General features: G+C 39.9%; 1 protein-coding gene across 1 annotated transcript in view; it reads right to left on the bottom strand.

Annotated features, from left to right (window-relative positions):
* LOC307038924 (integrin alpha-5-like) overlaps positions 1-26,339 on the bottom strand; it is a gene marked incomplete at its 3' end in the record, with an annotated part of 49,466 nt that overhangs the window by 6,853 nt on the left and 16,274 nt on the right. Inside the window, exons 3-17 of the mRNA XM_079680596.1 lie at positions 22,960-23,060; positions 21,476-21,599; positions 20,162-20,223; positions 19,960-20,005; positions 19,668-19,793; positions 13,339-13,383; positions 12,635-12,678; positions 12,488-12,544; positions 9,058-9,110; positions 4,934-5,136; positions 4,125-4,316; positions 3,290-3,335; positions 3,088-3,201; positions 1,313-1,368; positions 398-555 (exon numbers count right to left, since the gene is read on the bottom strand). Coding sequence (XP_079536722.1) covers positions 398-555; positions 1,313-1,368; positions 3,088-3,201; positions 3,290-3,335; positions 4,125-4,316; positions 4,934-5,136; positions 9,058-9,110; positions 12,488-12,544; positions 12,635-12,678; positions 13,339-13,383; positions 19,668-19,793; positions 19,960-20,005; positions 20,162-20,223; positions 21,476-21,599; positions 22,960-23,060 — 1,427 coding nt within the window. The remainder of the gene's footprint in view (positions 1-397; positions 556-1,312; positions 1,369-3,087; positions 3,202-3,289; positions 3,336-4,124; positions 4,317-4,933; positions 5,137-9,057; positions 9,111-12,487; positions 12,545-12,634; positions 12,679-13,338; positions 13,384-19,667; positions 19,794-19,959; positions 20,006-20,161; positions 20,224-21,475; positions 21,600-22,959; positions 23,061-26,339) is intronic.

The following is a 26,339-nucleotide window of genomic DNA, read 5'->3' as shown; positions in this document are numbered from 1 at the left end:
AGGGGGGCAATATTGTCAGGAAAAGCTTTTTAAAAAATTGTGTTTGAGGTTTAAGCGAAAACTTAAAAAATATAAAAAAATCTCACTTTAGCGAGAACACATCTGACATTTTCTAAGGTGCTACAAAAACACATGTAATATCTCTAGAGGAAGCTGTGTGACTGACCCGCAGGTAGATCCTGGTCTGTATACATTGTAGGTTTAAAAACATGTGAAAAGAAGCTGGGGGAGGGGGGCCATATTGTGAGGAATACCTTTTTCAAAAATTGTGTTTGAGGTTGAAGGAAAAAACGTTTAAAGCATAAAAAAATCTCACTTTAGCGAGAACAAATCTGACATTTTCTAAGGTGCTACAAAAACACATGTTATCACTCATAGAGGAAGCTGTGTGACTGACCCGCAGGTAGATCCTGGTCTCATGGCACGAGCGTTCTCCGTTCTCCAGGCTGAGGGTCTTCAGCAGAAAAGGCTGCTGGCTGTCCAGGAACAAAGTCCTCCTGATGGACTCCTTCTGGCTCAGCTTCACGCTGTCCAGCTGGACCTCCACCACAAAGCCTTGGAGATACACACATATCAAAACACGCAAGGTAAGAATGTAGTGAACATGCACTGTAGATCTATATGGCTGTTTATACGCATACAATATATTATACATACAAAACATGCATATTCAGAAGCACACACATATTTGCGTAAACAGTATACTCTTTTGGAATTTTACTATTGTCAATACTGGCTGCCAATGGGTGCAATATTCACTGTTATTCGCAATACACACATTATTTTAATATAATCTATTCATCTTTTATTACCAAGGATGTGTGCTTATTTGATTTATTATTATTATATATGCAAATGCACACACATATGAAGTGGTAAACGTTCATATAAACCACCTGTATGTGCTGTTCACAGAATGAGTGCATTGTTGCAGCCCACATGACAGCAACTATGCAGAGAACACAGACAACACACACCGGTGCACTTTAAGTAAACACACACACACTTTTCTAAACTGCTGCAGCCCACCAAGTTACCCTCTGTTTACAGGACTGTTCTTTTATCTTGATCCTAACTGGCAAATTGACCACAGAGAAGAAGTCCAGCAGACTTGTGGCTGCGCAAGGAAAGCAAGGTAATAGGGACCATGTGTGTGTGTGTGTGTGTGTGTGTGTGTGTGTGTGTGTGTGTGTGTGTGTGTGTGTGTGTGTGTGTGTGTGTGTGTGTGTGTGTGTGTGTGTGTGTGTGTGTGTGTGTGTGTGTGTGTGTGTGTGTGTGTGTGTGTGTGTGTGTGTGTGTGTGTGTGCCTCACCTAGATGAGAGGGGAGGTGCTTCCCATTAGCCAGCAGGCAGAAACCGATGCTGACACTGGAGGTTGAACACAGACAGAAATATGAAGAACAAAAACTTCAACACTAATCTCAGACAGATGTGTTTACACTGATTTGAGGAACTTCTGTATATCCATTTCTTTTCATGAAATCAAACCCCACGTTCAATAGTATTTATGCACAAAGTATTTTCTGGAATTGGCATTCAATGTATTTACAGAGAGTAATTACCTCTCTATGGAGAAGTTACTCACAGGTTTTCAATGAAGACATTTTACATTTCTTAAAAAATCTTTTAAACCATTTTGTCACTAAATCACATTGATTACAAATGGTTTTGGAGGTCACTCGGTCATTGACATTATTTACTACTGCATGGCTCAGGACTAATCATTAATTTGTCAGACTGATTATTACACAGCTTAGTCGAATACTCGATTCTGATTGGTCAATTTCGACATTCCAGAGGTCTGCTATTTTTCGCTAGGAGAACGTTGCTAAGGAGAGCACACGGTTGCGAAGGAGGACGCTCTAAACAAGGGACTGCAGTCAAATAAAACCAGTCATTATCAGTACAGCGATCTGCTGGATCAAGACTCCTCAAAGTAACCAACGATTGCTACAGTACTTCCTGCTGTTGTTTACAAAACTAATGTTGCTGTTACCAAGGGTGTAACCATATAAAACAGGCTAGAAATCTTAATGGTCACAACTCTTAGTTCGAAATCCTTAAAGTAATCAATGCCTGGAATCTTGTAAACGTTCACAAACAGTTACTTATTCCTTTTGAGGAAAGTTAAATCCCTTTTCCAACCTTTTCAATGTTAATAATAACCACTCTCTCCACCATTTCATCTTTCCATACGACTACTCCACCTTTCTTCCACTTCCTCCTTTCATCCCCTTTTTGTTACCACAGCAGCAAAAACACCAATAAACACAAAAGACGTACTTGTATTAACCTAAATGGCAACATGTTAGGTGGTTTGGTAAAAGCCTCTTACGTCAGTCTAGAAATGTTCCGGTTAGCGCAATGGTTAAACTGAATTTGTGGAAAGAGCTTCATTGGGATCGAAAGCAGGCTAAAATATTCCCCTTTTCTTTCACTGGGTCTAAGAATACTGAGTGTGTAGTTCGGAGCGGCTCAAACAGGAAACTGGCATTAGTCATTCTGGAGAGGAAAAGTTTGGAAAGCTGAAACTGAACAAAGACGTGTGTTTCATGACATTGGTAAGACTTCCCATGTTCTGTTATTGTCGAGGAGCTCTTAAACCTCTCTCAAGATTTTTCTTAAATCGTTAAAGATATTTCCGTATAATCTTCCTGTTAAAATTCAAATGGAAAGCTCCACTTGTACATTTTATAGGACATGGCAACCGTTTCTAACGTACATGGAAAGTTTGAAACTGTCTACTCTTCCCAAACTGATTCTTCATTTTTTTTTTTTTTTTTTTTTTTTAACTGAATTAGAACACAGATTTAAGTCAACCATGACTAACATTTATCTCGACCTTATGTGTTTTGTTGTTGTTGTTGTTGTTGTTGTTTAGTTTTTTGTGCTGTGATTTCAACCATCTGTTTGTCTATCATTTTAAAATGTGTTTGTACCATTAATCTTGTCTTTATTCTGTTTGCGGGGGTTACAAAAAATGGACACCCTGCACACATGTTGTTTTTGTCATTGAAGTATGTGTTGTTAAAAAAGTTAAAAAAAAGAATTCAAATGGAAAATAAGGAAAATAGTTGACGTCCATACCATGACACGGTGGTGGTTTCAGTCCCTGTGATCAGCTCACAAGTCTTCTCCTCGTGGTTAAACATGGTCGGCTGCACCGTGAGAGAAGCACTGGCGCTCACTATCGGTCGAGCTCTGATGAAGAGACGGAGAATGAAGGCATTAGAATAAAAAGAAGCGTAGAGATACTGTTGTAACTATACTACAAGTTGTATTCACATACCTGTATAAAACTGCTTTATCAGCCCCAAAAGCACCAACTATCAGATCTGCAAGAAGGGAAAGTTGCATGAAGATATTAGAGCAGAGGGCAAAGTGTAAAGGGATATATCAGATTGTTTAGTTTGGTGGGGGTAACGATCAACATTCAGTGCATTACATTTGTAGAAATAGTACCAGGATAGGAGTAGACGGGGGGCATCAAAACATATTTTTTGTTGAGTTAAAGAAAGGCCCACCTCCCAAAATAATACTAAGTGTAAGTGTGTAATATAATTAGATCTTTGTACCTTTTTTACCTTGAAGTTAGACAGCCATTTGTGACGGGAACATGTTACCTTTATCGAGCAGTTTCTGGGTTCTGTTAGGTCAATTATTGATTTTTTTAAAGAAGCTTTGGTTGCTTTGGTGAGGGCAAACATGTCCAATATGGCTTCAGTTCCCTGTGGTAAAAGGCTCTCTGACAGCAAGGTTGGGTGTTTAAAATAATCTAAATATAGCCTATACTTATGTTGTATGTGACGGGACTACGGATGGAAATGAGCTCAAAGCTAAAATCCGGCTCATTTACGTTTCAAAGCATTATTTTGTTTAAAATGTTCATTACTGTGCTTTGTCCCGGTTCAAATAAACGATGAAATGAAAAATACCTAAACTGATATTGATTTTTTGGCTTGAATCTGTTTTGCTGCTGCTCCCATGCAGACTGATGGAGCCGTGCCAACCGCCTGTAGGCAATACACTGAATATGGATAAGTTAAGTACCTAATTCAACCCCACTTGAACCCCATTGAAAAATCAAAACAATCCATTGAATAAATCATTGATTTCTGCAGCACCTGGATAGCCGTTTTGATCGAGGTCGCTGTTGCCTCGCAGGGAAAAGCCAAAACTTGCTGGGAAAGAGCTGGAAGCCCATTGGCCGGAGAGAGTCTGAGTGGGCGTGTCTATCAGTCCTTCAGCAAACCCATTATAAATGAGAACCAATCCCTGCTGGTCGTCACCTCCATAGGGACAGCCGATGGCCATGTCTGTTGAAGCGAACATCAAAACACGATATTCAGAATTTCATGTTTTCTCAAATACTGTATTTACACGGTATATCTCACACACACATCTCCATTTTAGGTCTGAAGCTGAAGCCTACCTTCAGAGTTGTATGCTGACAATGTAGCTTTTTATAAGCTAGCTACAAAAAATCTAGTGATCTCTCAACTACGACTGCATTCTCAGGTTGCTTATCGAACCGAGGAGGTCTTGGCTAAGCTGTTTCAGCCAGCGATTATCAGTGGGATAATGCGCTGAACTTATTGCGCTGAATTTTGAATCAGGGGATAGCAAGTTCAAGTCCCACTGCAGCCAGCATGTCGTTGTCCTGTGGGGATTGTCCACAGTACTGAATGTATGAAGGTCGCTTTGGATTAAAGCGTCTAACAAGTGACATGTAAGGTCATTTTAGACTGGTAGTCAAGATTACTTGCTATTGAGATGTTGACATTTTTAAATGTTTATTTCTAGTCTTTTACTTTTATTGTACAATGCCATGTCTTTGTATGCTGCTACAATACAAACATTTCCCAACTTGGGATCAATAAAGTACTTATTTTAGTTTTATGGTGATTAACTTCTTCATATGTAGCAGACCTACCGTTGAATCCGTCCTGGTTGAGATCCCCCAGCGGAGCCAGCGAGGTGCCGAAGCGGCTGAAAGCCTGTTGACCAATCAGATGGCTCGGCTCCAGCATCAGAGGGCCTCTCTGCAGGTAAACATACACCTTCCCCAGTTCCTCCAGACGACCATCGGACCCTCGACGCATGAACATCGGAGCGCCCACTATCAGGTCGTCCAAACTGGGAAGACAAAGGGAAGAGAGATTAAGACTTTGGCAGACGTCCAAACTGGCAACAGTAATACGTGATTAACATTTGAGTATATCAGCTTAGACATACTTTAAGGAGTTGTTCACTGGTTGAGCAATCTCAATTTAATACTGACTTTTAAATCCAGGCTGAAGACTTTCTTTTTGTCGCTGCTTTTAATTGAACTATTCACATCTCACCCTGCACATGTTTTATTATATTTGCTTTTTAATGTTTCTAATGTGGTTCATGCTCTTAAAGTCTTTCATTTTGGTAAAGCACTTTGAATTGCCCTGTGTTGAAAAGTGCTATATAAATAAACTTGCCTTGATGATTCACCATGACCTACTTAAGAACCCCAGAGAGAAACATTTCTATATTATAAACTTCCTTAATGCCTGTCACCATGTCTGAGTCTTTTCAAAATGATAAAAAAAGATTTGCAACACTTGCATCGTAAGTGTTTACATTTACACAGACAGAGTTAAACAGTAATATGTTAGCCAGTTAAAAGGAAGCACAGGGATATTTGTCTTCAGAGAATTGTATGTCTTCATGTTTTGTGTTCATTGCTGATCCTAAAGTAGGAAATAAAAAGCTAAAAGGAACTGTGATCGAGCCCCGACAAAAACAACCACGGTCAATCATTTGATAACTTTCCGGATATGTAAGGATTCAAAATTACTACAAAATCCTGCTTTGCCCTTTTTACTTATTCAGGGTATATGCAGGAATCCTGAAGTCAGATGTAAAACCTTTTAAGACCTTTTTTAAGACCCTCTCCATACATTTTAAGACCTCATCGCCACTTCAAGTTCTAACCGGTTACCTTGGCGACACACTTCACCTCACATTGACTATATACAGTATTGATTGTCCTTCCTCCTTATCTTCCAACCATTTGGACGCAGACTTGCATTTCCCCATAACAATGTTGCTTAGCAACCGGCGTAAACGGACCTCCGCGCGCTATCAAGCAGTGAGCGTGCGATGTCCTGTTCAGATGACGTCAAACCCAACGGGGTGCCATAAATAAAGTACACAGAATCACACTACACACCTACGCAATGATTACATCCAGGCACACTGTAGAATACAACCTCTTTGGACAATTTATATACTTATTGAAAACAAGCTACAACATGTAATACCTTGGAAAATGCTGTTTCATATTTTTGAATAGCCTTCATTTTCGCTGAATTGATTGATCAACTTTAAAATACTTTTTAAGACCCCGCGGACCCCCTGTTATTAACTAAGTATGTAATCTGTGGTTTTACAGCAATGCCGTTGGTGGCTAAAACAAAGCTAGCTAAAGCTTTGGCTAGCTTCAGTTGAATGTAACTAACATTAGCCGCATTTGTTGAGCAAAGGAAGAACCAGCAAAGCTTTCTGTGATTGTTTGTGCTGCTCTGCATTTTGAAATAATTGAAAAAGTATTAAAATAAGCAGTTTTTCGAATTAACTCGCTTCCAAAACAAGTGCGCAAGTTAGCGAACTTTAAAACACCCTAAAAATAAGTTCTGACTGATGATATAGAATAGTTATTTTGGGGAAGTGAAATCAACAAAAGGAGGAAACTGAGGGTATTTTCAGAAAAGTTCATGACACATTTGAGAGTGACAGGGTGGCTGAGCATGAGCCTGGGAAACTTTTGCTTCAGTTTCAGTGACCTCATCTTTGCCGTTACACTTATTTCCCCCATTATGTCTCTATTTTGACAGTTTTCACCATCATCTGTCCCACCGTCACCCTAGCAAAATAAAGGTTAATCTTCGTCTTAGTTTGATCTCAAAATAGTAAAGAAAACAGAACTAAAAAGTGAAAGATATACATCTGTAGACTGTCTGTCAGATAAACACTATGAAGGGACAAAAAGGAACAAAGATTCTCTCTCTTTTTGTCCTGATCCATTTCTATAAAAACCAGTCTGAAAATGAGCTGATCAGATTTTGGCCACTTTATGATGTCATAACGATGTTTTGGCTTGAGTAACCATTAGCCAATCAGCAACCAAGGTAACCCAAATTCTAAGTAGGATTTTAAAGGTCCCCTATTATACTGTTTTTCATCAATATATTATAGGTCTCAGATATATACAAAACATGTCTCTGAAGTGTTTGACTCCAAACACCAAACAGATCTTTCCAGCATTACCCATAATCCCCTCTGTTTCAGCCCTGTTTCGAAAGTGCTGATTCTCTGTCTGTTACTTTAGATGAAAATAAGGAGCCCCTCCCCACGCCCCTCTGAGAGAGATTTGGTTAGAAAGAACAAAATAGGGGCTTTCACACCAAGTACTTTGCCGTACTTAGTTCATCAGAACTCTTTAGTTCTGATGAACTAAAGAGCAGATCGCGTTCACACCGGAATAAGTTCCCTGAGGGAAGATTACGCAAATGAAGCCGCTGACGTCACTTCTTTTTCTTCTGCTTCTTCTGCTTTGGGTTTACTGGCAGCCCGCAAACCACTTCACGGCGTATACTGCCACCCGAAGTCCCCGGCCGGAAGTCCCCGGAGTTGGGGAAGGCTTCAGTAGAAGCTGCTGGGACTCCCAGCAGCTTCTACTGAAGCCTTCCGAGTAAATCACCAGAACGCCGACACCTCCTCATCTCCACCGCTCCCATGTTTTATTTTGTGTTGCCATAAGTTAGTCTCTCTGCATTTCTGCGCTGGGCTAATGCTAATGCTAATAATGCTAATGCGAGGATAATAAAATGGTGGCTTCACAAAACTTTTTGGGAGTTTTACGGGGCGTGGTTTGCATTCCGCCCAGCCAATCAGAAAATGGAACCTTTTTCTCACACGAAAGTCCCTGCTCTCTAGCAGGGACGGAAAAGGGGGTGAAAAGGTTCTCATGAAATAAGTTCTAGTTCCGGATATTTTTTGGTGTGAACGCACATTTTCGGAACTATATCGGAACAAAAGTGGGAAAAGTAATCCGGTGTGAAAGCGCCTAATGGTGCTCTAGGAGGAGATTCAGGTGATAAGGTGGGGGGGGGGGTTACCTTGGTTGCTGATTGGCTAATGGTTACACAAGACTAAACATCGTTATGACATCATAAAGTGGCTAAAATCTGATAGGCTCATTTTCAGACAGGTTTTTATAGAAATGGATCAAAAAGAGAGAGAATCTTTGTTCCTGAAACTTTCAGAGTCTCTTTCCACAGAGGGGACACATGTTGATGTAGAAGAGACATGAAGAAGAGGGGACACATGTTGATGTAGAAGAGATATGAAGAAGAGGGGACACATGTTGATGTAGAAGAGACATGAAGAAGAGGGGACACATGGTGATGAAGAAGAGACATGAAGAAGAGGGGACACATGTTGATGTAGAAGAGACATGAAGAAGAGGGGACACATGTTGATGTAGAAGAGACATGAAGAAGAGGGGACACATGTTGATGTAGAAGAGACATGAAGAAGAGGGGACACATGTTGATGTAGAAGAGACATGGAGAAGAGGGGGACACATGTTGATGTAGAAGAGACACGAAGAACAGGGGACACATGTTTATGTAGAAGAGACATGAAGAAGAGGGGACACATGTTGATGTAGAAGAGACATGAAGAAGAGGGGACACATGTTGATGTAGAAGAGACATGGAGAAGAGGGGGACACATGTTGATGTAGAAGAGACATGGAGAAGAGGGGGACACATGTTGATGTAGGAGAGACATGAAGAAGAGGGGACACATGTTGATGTAGAAGAGACATGGAGAAGAGGGGACACATGTTGATGTAGGAGAGACACGAAGAACAGGGGACACATGTTGATGTAGAGGAGACATGAAGAAGAGGGAAGAGATGTTGATGTAGAAGAGACATGAAGAAGTGGGTTTTGCATAATAGGTGACCTTTAAAATGTTGTTAATTGTGTCTCCAGTATAAATGATCCATCCACTCACCCGTCGTTGTTGATGTCGGTCGCTGCCACTGCGTATCCGAAGTAAGACCCCATCTGGAACGCATTACAAACAAGACCGAGTTAGCCTGTAATCACACCACGGTGCACAGATCCCTTTCTTTTTCTTTCATTTCTTTCTCCATGCCCTTTTTCCCTCTTCTGTACTCTCCTTCACCAGCCCCAGAAGCTTTCCTCTTCAATCTCTCAATCCCAAAATCCCCTGGGGTCTCCTCTTCTCTCCCTTTTCATGGAGCTCAGTGTTCGAGCTTCTGTAAGAGGAAGGGGGTCCTGGGATCAGGAGTTCAAACCCCTTTAAAACTCACTCGGAGTAATACACATGAGCCTTGGGTTTTTCCGGTTACATTTCATACCATATGATAAATTAGTGTCAGGTTACATCCTTTAGCGAGTATTGTTTCAAAGTGATATGTACACAGAGATTGGAGACCCTTGTGAAAAATGAGACAAAATATCAGGGTTGTCTTCCTGTGCCACACATGCAGAACAGCTCGTATCCACATAAATCAAACTAATGATCTGGACAAAGTTCAGATTCATTGCGATGTCCCGTAAGAAGCTTTGCCAGATAGATTTACACTCTTAATAATATGATCTCCGCTTCCTGTAGAGCTGAACCACAGAGATTGTTTACCTGAGCTGAAGTGATATCAGGGAGCCTAGAAATAACATGACATATAATAAGGAAGTAACTTACATTTCAGTAGTAAATAGTGGTTAAGCCCAACATTGACATATTACCTTTGGGTTGATATGGTGAACAAAGATGCAGATACAGACACAAAACCATGTATGTCCATTACCCCTTCCGCATTGTTCTTGTTGTTTTATTTTAGTATTATAAAAATATATCTTATGGCCACTTATAGTAGTTTTATCTAAAGAACTCTAGGAATAAATCACTTGTATCCTTTCCCTCAAGAAATGCTTTTTTTTTGCTCTGTTGTTTAAGTTATATTGAGAAGCATTTTTTTTTTTTTTTATAAATGTTTTTGGTTTCGTTAGTGTGGGCAGGTGCGGGTGGAGGGAGGGAGGGGGGAGTGTAGTGAGTGTACTGTGATATTACAATATATGAAATGGCATCGATTATTGTACACTATAATGAAATAAAAAGACTTGTAAAAATTTTTTTTAAAATGCTTTTTTTGAAACCAATGCTGCATTTCTTCTGCATAGTGAAGCTTGGCTCTAACCAATTAGACCTGCTTTTACTTTTATATTTCCAAAAGTTGTGATTGTGCTTTCCAGGAACCATCTCAGTTGGGGTTCCAAGTAAGTTGAAATGTACATAAAATAAGTTGAAACTCTGCAGACCAGTATCAGCGAGGATTGTCACAAAAGCTAGACCTGCACAAAACCATCCTATGCCGATCAAGCCAAGATAACGTCAAACTGCAACCACAACTTTTGTATCGCTTAACTCAAGTTCTCAAAATGGCAAGCCCCCAAAACTACGCTCTACAAAGACTTTCTGCTGTTTGGATACCATTGAAAGGATCCAGCGAGTCTTGCATTTAAGATGATCTTGCGGTAGTTTGAAACTGGCGATCCTAAGGCTATGATTTGGTGGTACTGAGAGGGAACCACAACAAGAGGAAAACAAAACAGAGAAAGCATAAAATAAATGAATGTATAATTGTATAATATGATTAAATTGAAATGCATTTTAACAAAGAACAAATTCAATACTTAAAATCAAGATACTTCTCATTGAAAATTATGAGCGATCAAAACTCCAAGCCAATAAAACCAGAACAGTCTTCTTCAACAATAACGATCAGATACCTCTAAAGATATCAAGTGAAAAGCTACTTTGGTAAAAACAGCATGGTCCCTGAGGCATGGCACATTGTTCTGTGATTTGGAAACACACATTTTTTTTGTAGGCCAATGACACTTGGCTGTACAGAAGAAATATTGTTTACTGGCTTAAAAAAATGACAAGATTTAAGATTTCATTCACCAAACAATAGGGGCCTCTTTCACAAAGACCCTCTGGGGTGTTTTTTGCAGCTGACTACACAGAGAGCAGAGAGTCCATTAGTTTACCTCTGAACTCTCGCTATGACTTAACAGTTTACTCAGCGCTTTGAGACTGACACCTCTGAGCTGATGACCTCCCACACTGCACACACACATACCATGTATACATCACTTCAGGGGACATTACATTGACTTAGATTCATTTCCTGGAGACTTAACTTAACCTTAACCAGAACCAACACATGCCTAACCCTAACCCTAAACCTAACCAAGTCTTCACCCTAAAATTAATGATACCACTCATGGGGACCTCCATTTTGTCCCCATAAGGAAGGTGAGTCCCCACACGTGACTATGTAAACAGATGTAGGTCCCCACAAGTATAGTAATGCTAGGCCACACACACACACACACACACACACACACACACACACACTTTCTCCTGTGTCTGGGGTCACATTCTCTGTCTTCTTTCTGTGTTAAATTACACAATAAAGTCACCAGTAAATCAGTTTTCCTCGTGCAGTTGTTAGCATGTCCCAACTCAACAGATAGTTTTGCATGTTTTTCAGTTTTGTTTTGCGTAATCGTTCCTCCTTTCGATGCCAAAACAGTTCCCAAAGCGACTTTATTTCAGTTCTACTCAAGAAGAAATTCCAAAGTTGATCCAAGGTTTCATTTATTCTGCAACCACAGTTACAGTAGTCTGAGTCAGACGAACCATGAGGGTAACTTTGAAAAATACAGCCTCTTTAGCGCCAAGTTCCCACTGTATGTTTTCGCCAATTCAGTAAGGAAGTTCCGTTTCCATCCATCAGTTTTTATGTGCATTTGCAATAGAAAATATGAGTGGATTTTTAAAAACACTTGAAACGCAGTTGCCTGAGAAGTAAAAGATGGTATATAACGATACATATATAAAGGAAACAATTGTAACCTAAACTTAGCCAATAAATCCTTTACGTAGATGAAGCAAATTAGTTTCATGCCCACTCTTTGGAACAAGGAAATAAAAGTGACGTTTTCAATACGTGCCTCTCTCCTTTCAATCGAGAAAGCCTAGTTTCAGCTGAACTTAGAAAGCAATTTTTTGTTACAGTGTAGGAGTAAGGGACATTTTGTTTTTAAAAATAACACATCTTCTGGTTATATTTTAAGAACTATGACTAACAGCTCAGCGAGTGACTCACAAATTGAAAAAACATGCTCAATCAATGCACTGACAACATGAACACTAGTCTGCTCGGCTGTTTCTGGGTTTGGGTTACAGCTTTTTAGGAACTTTGAGCTGTGCATACTGTAAGCTCAAACTCTGACCCTCTCCACAGGGCAAATTCCTTCATCTCCAGCCCTCCAGCCAATTTAAACGTGTACCCACATAAGAAAATGGGGCTATATTACAGAAAGTCTCCAGCCAGATGTGCACATACCTGCTCTCCTGTCAAGTTGACCAGAGACTTCAGGTCCTTTCCATTCAATATGGACACCTAGTGCGACGGAAAACAAAGATTATTAAGGTATACTGCATGTTTATACTTTAAAATGTGTTTTTTCTGTTAAATATTGAGATTCCTTACTACACCGTAGAGCATGAGTCCTTTAGGAACTCCTGTGATGAAATCTGCCTCAAGGAAAGCAAAGGTTAGGAGATTTCAAAACAACACTGATGACAAAAAAAGGTGTGACCACACGACAAAAAAGTGAAATCTTGCCCAGTATATTTGTTTAATATCCAGTCAGAATATCTTTACGCCTGCCATCAGACACAATAACTTCAGTGCAGTGAGATATCAGGTGTTGTTTTTAAACAATGCTTCATCTTGTTAAGTCAAAACATCTTATTTTGAGTTGTATCTCAGATGAAACTTATTTATTTTCACATATTTATTGGAAAATCACCTACTAATCAACTAACATCAGAAAACAGAAAACGGCTTATTTTGTAACACAACATCACTGATTCTGGTAAAATAAGTTCTCCCAGCTAATGACAAGATCTGATTTATCTAGATATCCCATCTTCAAGGAATCTTACCAAGCACATTTTCACTTGTACTTATTTCAAGTGGAAACGCCTTGTTTCCAGTGCAATGAACAAAGACACTTCATGAAGTTTGTTTGTATTTGATTCCCCTCTAATTGTTCCTGCTTCCGGAAAGACTTAATAATCCCTTTCCACTCAATCACGTGTGTCAAGGCTGAGCAGTTAGACATTAGACATAGTGTGACCCTGTAGTCAGCCAGGCATGTTGTCTCTCTGTACTGTAAACATGACCCTCACCTTCCTCATCATCCCCACTGAACTCGCCACCAGCCACAGAGTAACCTGCAGGAGGAACAAAGATTAAAGACAGAGTGAGAATGAGAGCAAACAGCTGTGATTGGGAGTGGTGAATAACATTAAAAAGGTTTCATAATACATCAACTGTTTTAATGTGTGGGTTATAAGAAGTTTTAACAACACGTAGCTATAGTATATTTTTGCTTAATGATATTAGATTAGCAAACTAAGTCTTAAAGCTAGCTTCAGCAAGCTAACCACGCAGCACAGATTACACCCACTGAGCTAAAGAACGATAGCCAATTTACATTTGAATCTCCAAAAGGTAAATCATGAAAGGTCTTTTGCTTGTTTATAATTATGGTACGTTGCAATCTCCCCATAGACACACATCTCCCAGCTAGAGATAGAGGTTTTAGTCTTTCTGGTTACTCGTAAAATAAATAGCCTTCACACATTGTCAGTCATGTAGCGCATGTAGCATCATTTGTTTACATCAACTGACAGTTTTAAATAAGTCATATTTAAATGTCGACATCTTACAATGTCTATGTGTACTTAATTTACAATTGACGGTTGACTTCATGCTTTGCAAAACCTGTTGCCTTTCCAGAAAATGCAACATACTGCTAACAGTTCAGTCAGATATTAGCGAATCTAAGCTAGTAGCGGCTAATGTAGCAAAGAGCTGCTAGCTTCAAGCAGAAAAGCACCTGATACAGACATCTGGCAAACTCACTTCTTTCTTACTCTAAATCCTAAACTTCCAGCGATTGAGTTGCATCATATTATCCAAAAAGTAACGCTATGTGGCTCTGGATGTTTTTCTGGACACTTTTTAGACAAACACGTATTGGCTTTCTTCAATTTTCTGATTAAAAAGTTGACAACGTGACATGAGGTTGCTGTTAAAGGAATGTTTCATCGTATAAACCACACATTGGCTCGTAAGCAGCTAGCATGCTTAAGCGCTACTTCTATTCTACAAGCAACGTAGCTCTGGATTGTTGGTTTGGTCACTTTTTAAACTGGTCTTTCCATCCTTATTGTGAACTCCTTATTGATGAACTGACCGCTTTCCTTTGCGCTGAATAAAGACAACAGCAAAAAACGAATCTAATTGTAAATGGTGTCAGTAATATTATTATAACTGAAGCAAACTTGATAGAAAATGAACCTAGCATTTTTTTTAAAGAGAATAACTAAATACAAATGTTAGGGCTGATATGTTGAGAAAAGGTTTCCCTCAATAGGCACTATTTTATTGGAGTGCAATGCTAAATCAATGGGGTACTCACACGACCAAAAACTATAAAACTATATATAAACCATAAATATTCCTCAGCCATCTGGAAGGGGGCTGGGGAACGATCAGAAACCTGACAGTATTCCCCTAAACTGTGGCCCGTAAACTCCAGGCCCCACAGTTTGAACATTTGGAAGAAGTTAATGATGGCAAAATGTGTGTCCTGAGGCCAGCACCAGTCACAGTCACTTCTACACCGCTATGGATCATCTTTTTTATATATATCCTTGCTTACTTGAAGTAAACGGTTATTTTTTGTTTTTATTGTAAATGATTGAGTCTTCTTGCATTTTAATGTGTGAGTTTTTTATACCTCGGGACTGTGGGAAACAGTATTTCGATCTTTCTGTGGATACAAACATATTTTGAGGTTGACAATAAAGTTGACTTTGATTTTTCGAATAGCTCTAAAGAAAAGGGTCATCAAGTTGAAATAATCAGAAGCTTACTGTATATCCCCTTGGGAGTATTAGTGTGTTCAGTCTATTGGTGATCTTCCCATTACATGATGACCTACAGTATCTGCAGTCAGGTCATGAGTCATGCTTTCACTGATATTTTTGGCTTGATTGCAAAACAAGAGGAAAGGTCAAGAAAGTCCAACTGCTGTTTTCCAGTTTTTCCAAGTACAAAGTTGACAATTTGCCACGAGGTTGGTGTCCAAATGTGTACGAAATGGAAAGAGTTCTTCCTTTAGGGCAGTGGTCCCCAACCCCCGGGCCCCGGACCGGTACCGGTCCGTGGGTCGTTAAGTACCGGGCCGCACAGAAAGAATAAATAACTTTCATTATTTCCGTTTTATTTATTATTCGAGTCTGAACAATCTTTTATTTTGAAAAATTCTCCGAATTCTCCCCGTTACATCCGTCTATGACTCACGTGACCCACTCTTGACACCGCTTGACCTATGCGATTGACACATGTCAATATTGTGGTCACGTGATACATTAACGGTTAGCGCTAATATTAAATATTAACGGTCGCGCTAACTCACAAGCTAGAAACTCACAAACTAGAAAGATGAGTAAAAAACAGACGTCTTTGGAAAGTTTCTTTGCAAAGGGGAAAAGGGCCAGTGAGGAGACAGAAGAAGAGCCTATACCCACCAAGAAAAAGAAAGCTGCATTTAACAGACAGTACCAGGAGACCTACTTAAAATATGGATTTATCGCTACAGGTGATTCCCACGCACCAAGCCCGCTGTGCATAATATGTGGTGACCGGCTCTCCAATGAGGCAATGAAGCCTTCAAAACTGCTTCGCCACTTAGAGACTAAGCACTCTGCTTTAAAAAACAAGCCTTTGGAGTACTTTGAAAGAAAAAAGCAGGAACAAGAAGGACAGAAGCAATTACTGAGGGCCTCTGCAACAACAAATGCAAGTGCACTGAGAGCATCCTACTTGGTGGCTAACCGAATAGCTAAGGCTAAAAAACCATTCACGATTGGTGAAGAATTGATTCTTCCGGCTACTAAAGACATTTGCGGTGAACTTTTGGGGGAGGCTGCGGTTAAAAAGATAGCACAGGTCCCTCTGTCAGCTAGCACCGTCACGCGGCGCATCGAGGAAATAGCAGAGGACATTGAGACACAGTTGTTGGAGAGGATTAATACATCACCGTGGTACGCACTGCAGGTTGACGAGTCAACAGATGTGGACAACAGGGCAATACTGCTTGTTTATGTGCGATACCTTTATCAGGAGGATGTGCATGAGGATGTGTTGTGTGCACTATCGTTGACAACCAAAACCACAGCCGCAGAACTATTTAAGACGCTGGATAATTACGTATCAGGAAAACTTAAATGGTCTTTTTGTGTCGGCATATGCACAGACGGAGCTGCTGCCATGACCGGACGGCTGTCTGGTTTAACTACTCGGATTAAGGAGGTTGCACCTGAATGTGAATCTACACATTGTGTCATACACAGAGAGATGCTGGCGAGCCGAAAAATGCCACCGGAACTTCACAGCGTATTGAATGATGTTGTTAAAGTTATCAACCACATCAAAGCACACGCACTTAACACACGCCTATTCGAGCAACTTTGTGAGGAGATGAACGCGGAGCACAGACGCCTTCTGTTATACACAGAAATAAGATGGTTATCCCGAGGGAGATCGCTGGCCAGAGTGTATGAATTACGAGAGCCGCTGCAAAGATTTCTCTTAGAAAAAAAGTCACCGCTGGCAGCACATTTCAGTGATGAGGAGTGGGTCGCAAAACTGGCTTACTTGTGCGACATATTTAGCCAGCTCAATGAACTCAATCTGTCTCTTCAGGGGAAAATGACAACAGTCTTCAAGTTGGCAGATAAAGTAGCTGCATTTAAAGCCAAACTGGATTTGTGGAGACGACGTGTGAACAGAGGCATATTTGACATGTTTCAAACATTGGCGGGGATTTTGGAGGAGACTCAGCCGGAGCAGTCATTCTCCCAGCTGGTGCACGATCACCTGTCTTCGCTTTCAAAAGAGTTCGAGCGCTACTTCCCAACCGCAAAAGACCCACGAACTGAAAAGGAATGGATCCGCGACCCATTTGTCAACAAACCGGGCGAATCCAGCATGTCCGCGCAAGAAGAAGATCAGCTGCTGGAGATCGCAAATGACGGCGGCCTGAAAAGGATGTTCGAGACATCAACTCTGCCGGTATTCTGGATAAAAGTCATGGCAGAATACCCCGAGATTGCCACAGCAGCTCTGAAAACCCTGTTGCCATTTCCGACATCATATCTGTGTGAAGCGGGGTTTTCTGCAGTCACAGCAACCAAAACAAAATCACGAAATAGACTGGACATAAGCAACACACTCCGGGTGTCTTTGTCTCCCATCACCCCGAGATGGGACCGTCTCATTGCAGAGAAACAAGCTCAGGGCTCTCATTAATTTAGCGTTATGGTGAGTTGTATTTTTCATGAACTTCATATGTTTTATGTTGTATTTTGAAGGTATGTTTAAGTGTTACCAAAGCGACCAGAGAGCGCGAGGCAGAGAGGTTGTTATTGTTATTATTATGTTATTATTATTGTTGTTGGTGGATGTCAGGAGGACGCAAAAAAAAAAAAAATGTCAGGAGGACGCTGCTAATAAAGTTACATACAAGTACACAGTGGATTCAGGCTTTTTATTATTATATTTACAAAATACCATGGTCTTGTCATTTTATTTTGTTGTATTTATCCGCCACACCTTAAAGGCCGGTCCGTGAAAATTTGTCTGACATTAAGCCGGTCCGTGGCGCAAAAAAGGTTGGGGACCGCTGCTTTAGGGCACGTGTCAAACTCAAGGCGCGGGGTCCAAATCATAATTTCTAATTCCTATTAGATCTGGCCCTCCGGTATATTACACGCACACCTTCACTCAATCCTGAGGGTTTCCTCAGCTCAGAGCCTGAGCCCAAATATTGATGAACTTGCACCCGAGATGAGATGCCAAGTATCTGAGCTAGCATCACAGAGCAGCAACCTGAGTTTACATGGATGTTTCCTTCTTCGCTTTCTTTCTTGAGGGCATGTTTGGTTTACTCTTTGAGGGAAATAGTTTTGTTGAAGCTGTTGTTGGCCTGTGGGAAAATGTAATCATAAGAAATGACTGAGGAAAAGCTGCAGATAGAGCCTGAAGAAATGAATGCAACTGATTATTTAATGTTTAATGTTGTTTTTATAGACAATAATTTAAGCTTTGTTAGTTCATGTTTAATATGTGCAATAAGTTCATTTCAATAAGTTCTGCAATAAACATTGAACCAGTCCGGCCCTCGACTAGTACCCATTTTTTTATTTTGGCCCACTGTGTATTTGAGTTTGACACCCCTGCTTTAGGGAGTATGAATGAGATGAGAAAACTTTAGAAGGATATTCAGTTAGATTTAATTTCACAAGAGGTTCTAATGACCTGCAGTCTGAAATGAAAAACTCCTTCATTGTTTTTAAGGTGATGGTTTTTCCTTGACTTTCCAAGGTCCTGGTCAAAATGTTGACCTCGTGGTGGTGTTAGACAAAAGGTCAGAGGGTTTCTAACACCACCAATATTAACCTTTGGGAACCATGAATATCCCAACCTCAAATGTCATTCTGCTCTAAATGTTAATACATAAAAAACAACCAACTGAAGTCATAAGTTCTTGCTGCTGGCAGGTGTTAAAATGTACAGCAGCAATAAAAGAAGACTATCCAATATTCCAAAACACCGTTAGCCAGAAACATTTCCCCTTGGACCATTCAAACACATCGGCCTGCTTAATACTGAAGTACAAGGATATTTGTTATGCAGAGTGACAGGAAAAATAAATTCTACATGGCGATAGGATTGCCTTCCCTACCATCCCTCTTATTGGCTACTTGTTGGATTGGTTAGTTGGATTGGTTAGGCTTAGACTTGAGACGTGAGTGTGACAATCACTAAGCCAATCAGAGGCCCCATCATTCTGCATAATAATGAGCCATGTTCTTCTGTTTGTTCTAGGGATGGTGAACATTTTGGAACATTGAGCCTTAGGAACAACGGTCATTTGTTTTGGGGATAAATGGCTGTTGGGCTTTCGATCCAATGGGCCATTTTTCAGAGTGTTTGGGTCGGCATGCTGCCTGATAAACGTAATTGTTGCAGTCTGACAATAGAAGCATAAATAGTGTTTGCAATGTCAGTCGTACTACTGTTAGGAAGTTATTAATACATGTGAGGGCAACTGTGGCTGCTAGGGAGTGCGGTCGTCTTTCAAACAGAATGTTATTGGTTCGGTCCCAGCCAATGCAGTCAACTTGTCGATGTATCCTTGGGCAAGTTACTTAAACTTGAGTTGCTCCCGAAGGCCAACGGTGTGTGTGTGTGTGTGTGTGTGTGTGTGTGTGTGTGTGTGTGTGTGTGTGTGTGTGTGTGTGTGTGTGTGTGTGTGTGTGTGTGTGTGTGTGTGTGTGTGTGTGTGTTAAGTGCTTTGAGGGGTACAAAGACTGGATAAAGCACTATATAAGTACACTCCATTTACCATGTACATGTATTTGACTCAAGTGTACTTCCTCACCCAGGTAACTGTCGTCATAGTTCCCCTGCGACTGTCTGGTCTGAATCTGTCCGACAACAGACAGTAGAAAGTATGAAGGGTAGTAAGCCTTCACAATCTCCTCTGTGGTGGCTGAGATCAGCTGGCCTGTGGGATGATTGGTTGACAAAGGGTTAAAAGTCAGGGGTTAAAATAAGACATGTGACTTTTGAACTCTTGCCCCTGAACTAAAGCTTGTTTAAACACAAAGGCATTGATTTTATGAATCTTTTGAAAGAAAAATCCATGCTGTTTCACATTCTTTGGAGCTCACCTTGCCAGTAAAAACTGCCTGGTCCTCCGAGCACAACCCTCCCGTCCTGAAGCCCACAACAGTTACATCATGAGTGTCAAACAAACTCTGCAAATCTGATGTAAACAGCAGAATCTCCACTGCTTACTTCAATCAGAACAGATTAGCTATTTGTTGGATTATGCGGGAAACGGGGAAAAACTCCAACAAATGTTTATGTTACCTTGGTGAAGTCTGCACTAAATCCACCTTGACAAAAGCCCTGTCCAACAGGTCCATGTCTTTCTGCAATACACAGCATCAAACATGGGACACTTAACATAACATTTAATACACATTTATAGACATACACAACAAAACTAAACGATCTGCTGTGTTGAGAGCGGAAAGACAACAGAACAAACCACAAAAAAAGTCCTAATTCAGGGGCAGATTTGTAGCTTTTCATTTATCTCGTGACTGTTTTAACTATCTGGTTTAGTCAATACGTTTAAAAAGTTGACCTGAATTGTAGACAGCAACTTTCATAAGATATACAGGTAGCGATATACAGAATATTTAGCACAGACACATTTATACAAACTGTCAAAATGCTAGAAAACAAGTTAAAAAGAGAATAGAAGTTGAAGGTTTTTTCTTTGATAAGTGCACAGGTTTTCAACAAATATTTGAACTCTATTCTCGATCCACTCATATGGATAGTGTCAGTGTTCTGGGAGTATAACGACTGTGTGGTTGGGACATTCCCGACCTTAGCACTCTGTATATGCAAGAGAGACTAACTCCTCTAATTTACTTACTTTGATTTGGGCGATAATCTTGCTCTAAGTTATTGAATGATTTGGGGGATTTAGTCAAATGTCGCCATGGACTCAGATAGCTTTGCAAACTAACGTTTTTTTAGCCTACATTTGTTAACAGTCATACAAGTACGAGTATGTAGAATAAGCGATTAGCAATACCTGTTTGCAATGCACCCAGGTACAAACAACTATCACTGGATTACTTTGGGATTGACGAAAACGTAACATTTTAAGTAATACGGGATTTTAAAGGGGGCTTTCTTAATCTGGCAGAGCTAGTGTTAGGGCTGCTACATTTGGCATCCCCCCTCTGTAACTTCGGCCCGGACGGTCATAATCTCAACAAACTCACACCGGTGTTTGTTATTCTCCTCTAGTTTAAGCAAACAAAAGCATTTGACTCTGAGCCTATCAGGTGAAATATTAAAGATACTTTATGGACGTTTATTCGCAAAGGACATCAAGGAATGCTTTCCTCTGGGTTAGGGAAGTTATCGTATCTGTTTGTGTTCTGAATCCAGAGTCAGATCTGAGTCAAACACAGACCTGTCCATTTCACTTCTTTGCATGACGTCTCAGTTTTTGAAGACCAAAACAGAGCTAAAAGAAGATATTTACAAGGTGGAAAGACACAGACTAAACACTGAATACTAATGTCGCCTTTGAACTAATAAGGTAAACTACACTTGCTCGGATGTTGGCCATGCCCTCTCTGAAGGGTTGCAGAAACTCACCTGTTCGGCACGGTGCGTACTCAACAAAAGTTTTCAGACTGTCCACAGAGAGGTAGCAGGTTCCTGTGACATCAGCGAAGGGTTCGTCATGTTCGGTTCTCCAGTAGTACCGCGGAGCACAAGCCTGGCAAACATATAGAGAGAAACCTCTCAATGACATCCTGATCCTGACCTTCTCCCTAAAACATCACTTATGTAATCAAAGCTTATCCACTTGTAACTACACACAGAACGTCTGTTAAGCTTTTAGAGCCCTTGAAATTTGGAAACTAGTAAAACGGTACTCGATGGACATAAAAAATTGGAGGGTGGGCTCGTTTTCTTGGTTGAAAATACAAAAGCAGCTGGAAGTTACGGAGGAAACAATGTGTGCTGCGAGGAATCTACTTCCATGGCCACAGGGTTACATTATACGAGCCATATGGAGTTTGTGGGATAACAGGTTGTTAGGAATAGCTGGGGAATGTCTCAAATGTTTACTACACATTAAGCGTCAGCTGTCTACGGCTTTGCATTTCATGTGCGGTAATATATTTTATTTTATTTGCCATACTCGTGGTTTAGTGCTCACCCTTCGTCCTTGTAAAAGTGCAGCATATTGCTTCAAAATGCAATAAACTGGGACAACCTTTAAACTGTGTTAGTATCTGAACTATGGTTATGGTGCCAACTAATGTACCCTGCAATATAAGATCAACACTGCCTCTTATTTTCAATGTCTTCTACATTAATTATCGATGCTAACTTGTTGCCTGGGACCTACAGTATTTGTGTTGCTGTGATTCAAAGTAATTGGATAACATGAATTATTGTTACTGTTAGCATTCAGCCTTCACTAACTCTCTGTATAAAAGCTAATGGAAAGTTTATTACAAACCTTTTAACATTATATGGAAACTGACAATATATTTTCTACAAATACATGTAGTGAACAAAATATGTTGTGTAAGTTTACCTATGTTTAACAATTTTTAAATCATTGAGGGAACATTCTGCAACCTTGTCTGAAGAGTACATCGAGCTAACCCACATGGAGTTCATATGAAAAAATCCCCAAAATACAATTCAATTTACGTTTGTGTACTACTTTGGACACTTTTGGATTTTACATTTTGAATATTGGGATTGTCTTGGTAAGAGTATGAGTATTATATTTGGAAAGTTGAACATTATCTTTTATTATAAGTCTATGCAAACCTTGTAGCTAAAATGTCCATTTTTCGAACATTGGCATTATGTAAACAGACGGACAGGAATGTAAAGGTCTAACAATCAAAATGTGATGATCAGTGCTAAAAAGTAACTCATTAAATAATGTCAAAAAGTAGTATTTTTATGGAAATTGAAGGGAAATGTGTTTATTTTTAGAACTGTACAAAAAAGAAGTGCACCAAAATCAATGTCATTGCCCAATATTTTGTAGTTCATGATGAGGTTGGTTAAAAATATTTAAAATCATCGACAGTTCAATTTCTAATTCTTACCAGGATGCTGTTGCCATGGGAACGCAATGTAGCTCCGAACCACTGATGAGACTTGAACTCCACCTGAGTGTTCACGTTGTTTATGTAAAAATATCGATCACCTACAAAGGAGGAGAAAAAAACACACATTTAAGATCATATTTAAGACAGCTCGTCTAAGATAAGATAAGACTTTATTTATCCCGAAGGACATTGTTTTGCCAGAGTTACAAAAAAAACAATAAACACAGCAGCATAATAAAACTGGACACTAAAAGTGCAGTAAAAAAGCAAATAAATATCTACAGCAGGGGTGTCAAACTCAATTTCATCGCGGGCCACATTCGCATAAAGGTTGCACTCAAAGGGCCGGTTGTAACTATATAAATATATAATATAAATATAAAATAATTTATTATATTACATTACTGCCTCTGAATTTGATTATTATTGGATAGGGTAATAACTTAGTAATTAACTACGTATGAAAGCAGAAGTCTAGGGCAAATAATTGCAAATCTCTTCAGTGGCATGTCACAAAAGGAGATGCATTGTGGGACATGTAGTTTATGGGCAACCTGCTTCTGTAAATCGGCATGTAACCGTATAATGAACGTATTATATTCTTTTCAAGCTCTTTCGGGGCCACATCAAATGAAGTCGCGGGCCGGATTTGGCCCCCGGGCCTTGAGTTTGAGACCCCTGAACTACAGGAAACATAGACGGGCACATCATTAATGTAAATACCTAGACACCCTGTCTTTTTGGAAAATGTGACTTCGGTGATTTCAGGATTTGCTATTCTAAGTAAGTCAAAGATCCCCTTGTCCTCAGTGTTTGATTTCCGTGCTGTCAGGGCCTCATTCGAGTGTGTTCCCCACATGTTCTTGGCTTTTTTACATGGATATTTTATGGCCTAGTTCCAGGGCTCTGCAGTCTTAATCCATCCTCCATGCTCGGCAGACATCAAAAAGCTCAAAGGGACTCGGACCTTGTTGTTACTGTAAACCAAACAGCTGTACTTCATTGTCAGGATCTGTTTTAAGGAGAGGCCCATGAGGAGTGATGAAAAAGGGGGAAGGAGGAGTGATCTAGGTGTGTTGTTTTTCTCACAAATGTTGTACTTTTGCAGCCTCAGCAGCATTAAACCTTCTCAAGTTTGGTTCTCAACGACAACATGCTCTAAAATGATTCATTTGGAGACGTAAGACAGTAATATTTATTTTTTGATTGCTATTCCTGGTCCACTCTTTATACGTGAGCCAGGTTGAGTTTACTTCCATGGCACTCTGTAAAAACAAATCCCTGCCTGGAAAACACAAATCACTTGGGACTGATCCGACTCTTTTAAAGGGGCCCTGTAGTGCTTTTTAGGGTTTTCACTTTCCTGTAGTGTGTCCTATAGGTTTGTGAGCATGCACGTGGTCTGCAAAGGATAAACACACTATGTAACACTGTTGGTTAGCGCTCCAACACATTGTACGTGGGGCGGGACATCTCTAAGCGGTGAACCAATCACAACAGAGCCGGCCAGCTAACCAATCAGAGGAGACTGGGCTCTGGTTTCAGACAGAGGGTGAAAAGAGGTGCTGCAGCACAGGTAGTATGAGAAAAATAAAGAGCTTTTTCAACATTAAAGCATGGAGACATGTCACAGTAATTGTTTGGTAAAAACGAAAATGCTTGATGTATGGGATTCACGATTGTCCAAGTAGATGAATTGATACCCTAAGCTATATGACTTTACTACCAATAGTTACCATGACTTGAACATAACAAAAAGTTTGTGGGGGTTTTCCTCGTCGATCCTAATTTCTTCTACATGCAGGAATTTACTCACACCTACTGCTCAGCACAAAAATGTTTTTTTGCAATTGAGCATTCTTGAAAATCATTTAAGAAAAACCTGACGCCCTAAATCACAATTACACACTTCTGTTAGTCCATGTGTAAGCTTAACTGTGGTCGATTCTCTGATATGTTTGCCTGCTGTGAGACATTAAACTCCTCTGGCTGTGTTTCATTGCCTGTTTGGCTAATGAAGTCTGGGCTGTGCCCTTAAACACACCGTGAATCCTGAGGCCTGCAATGGGAAATGCAAGAAACCAAAAGCATTGTGAATGTAAATATGTGTGTGTGCAGAGATGGCAAAAGTAAACACATCCTTTACTCAAGCAGAAGTACAGATACTCTTGTTTAAAAATACTCTGGTAAAAGTAGAAGTACTGACTAAACTTCTTTACTCAAGTAAAGAGGCTTTGAAATGTCCTTCAGTAAAAAGTACCCATAACTAGCAGCTGTTTTAAAGAGTACCTGACCTCCCTTTATATTAATAGAACAATAATATCATTGTTAGCTAATGAATGTTTCCATGCTGAACAACGGCAACATGACAACGTTTTCATTGGTCCCTCTTCTTTAGAGAAGACCAGGAAATGATGGATACACGGATCGTGTTCAAATCAATAGGCACGCAATGACTCTAAATAATAATGATCACGCCACCAAACACACATTCAGACTAAAGGAACCAGCCTGTTTGGAAAATGTGAGAAGTAGAAAGTACAGGTATTTGAGTTCAACATGTGAGAAGTAGAAAGTTCAGGTATTTGAGTTCAACATGTAAGAAGTAGAAAGTACAGGTATTTGTGTTCAACATGTAAGAAGTAGAAAGTACAGGTATTTGTGTTCAACATGTAAGAAGTAGAAAGTACAGGTATTTGAGTTCAAAATGTAAGAAGTAGAAAGTACAGGTATTTGTGTTCAACATGTAAGAAGTAGAAAGTACAGGTATTTGGGTTCAAAATGTAAGAAGTAGAAAGTACAGGTATTTGTGTTCAACATGTAAGAAGTAGAAAGTACAGGTATTTGGGTTCAACATGTAAGAAGTAGAAAGTACAGGTATTTGTGTTCAACATGTGAGAAGTAGAAAGTACAGGTATTTGAGTTCAACATGTAAGAAGTAGAAAGTACAGGTATTTGTGTTCAACATGTAAGAAGTAGAAAGTACAGGTATTTGGGTTCAAAATGGAAGAAGTAGAAAGTACAGGTATTTGAGTTCAACATGTAAGAAGTAGAAAGTACAGGTATTTGAGTTCAACATTTAAGAAGTAGAAAGTACAGGTATTTGAGTTAGAAATGTAAGAAGTAGAAAGTACAGGTATTTGTGTTCAACATGTAAGAAGTAGAAAGTACAGGTATTTGTGTTAGAAATGTAAGAAGTAGAAAGTACAGGTATTGTTGTTCAACATGTGAGAAGTAGAAAGTACAGGTATTTGTGTTCAACATGTGAGAAGTAGAAAGTACAGGTATTTGTGTTCAAAATGTAAGAAGTAGAAAGTACAGGTATTTGTGTTCAACATGTAAGAAGTAGAAAGTACAGGTATTTGTGTTCAACATGT

The sequence above is a fragment of the Notothenia rossii genome, assembly GCF_949606895.1.
Source record: "Notothenia rossii genome assembly, chromosome: 5".
Taxonomy (NCBI): Eukaryota; Metazoa; Chordata; class Actinopteri; order Perciformes; family Nototheniidae; genus Notothenia; species Notothenia rossii.
Note: the sequence above shows the minus strand (reverse complement) of the source record. Positions and strands in the feature narration are given on the sequence as shown.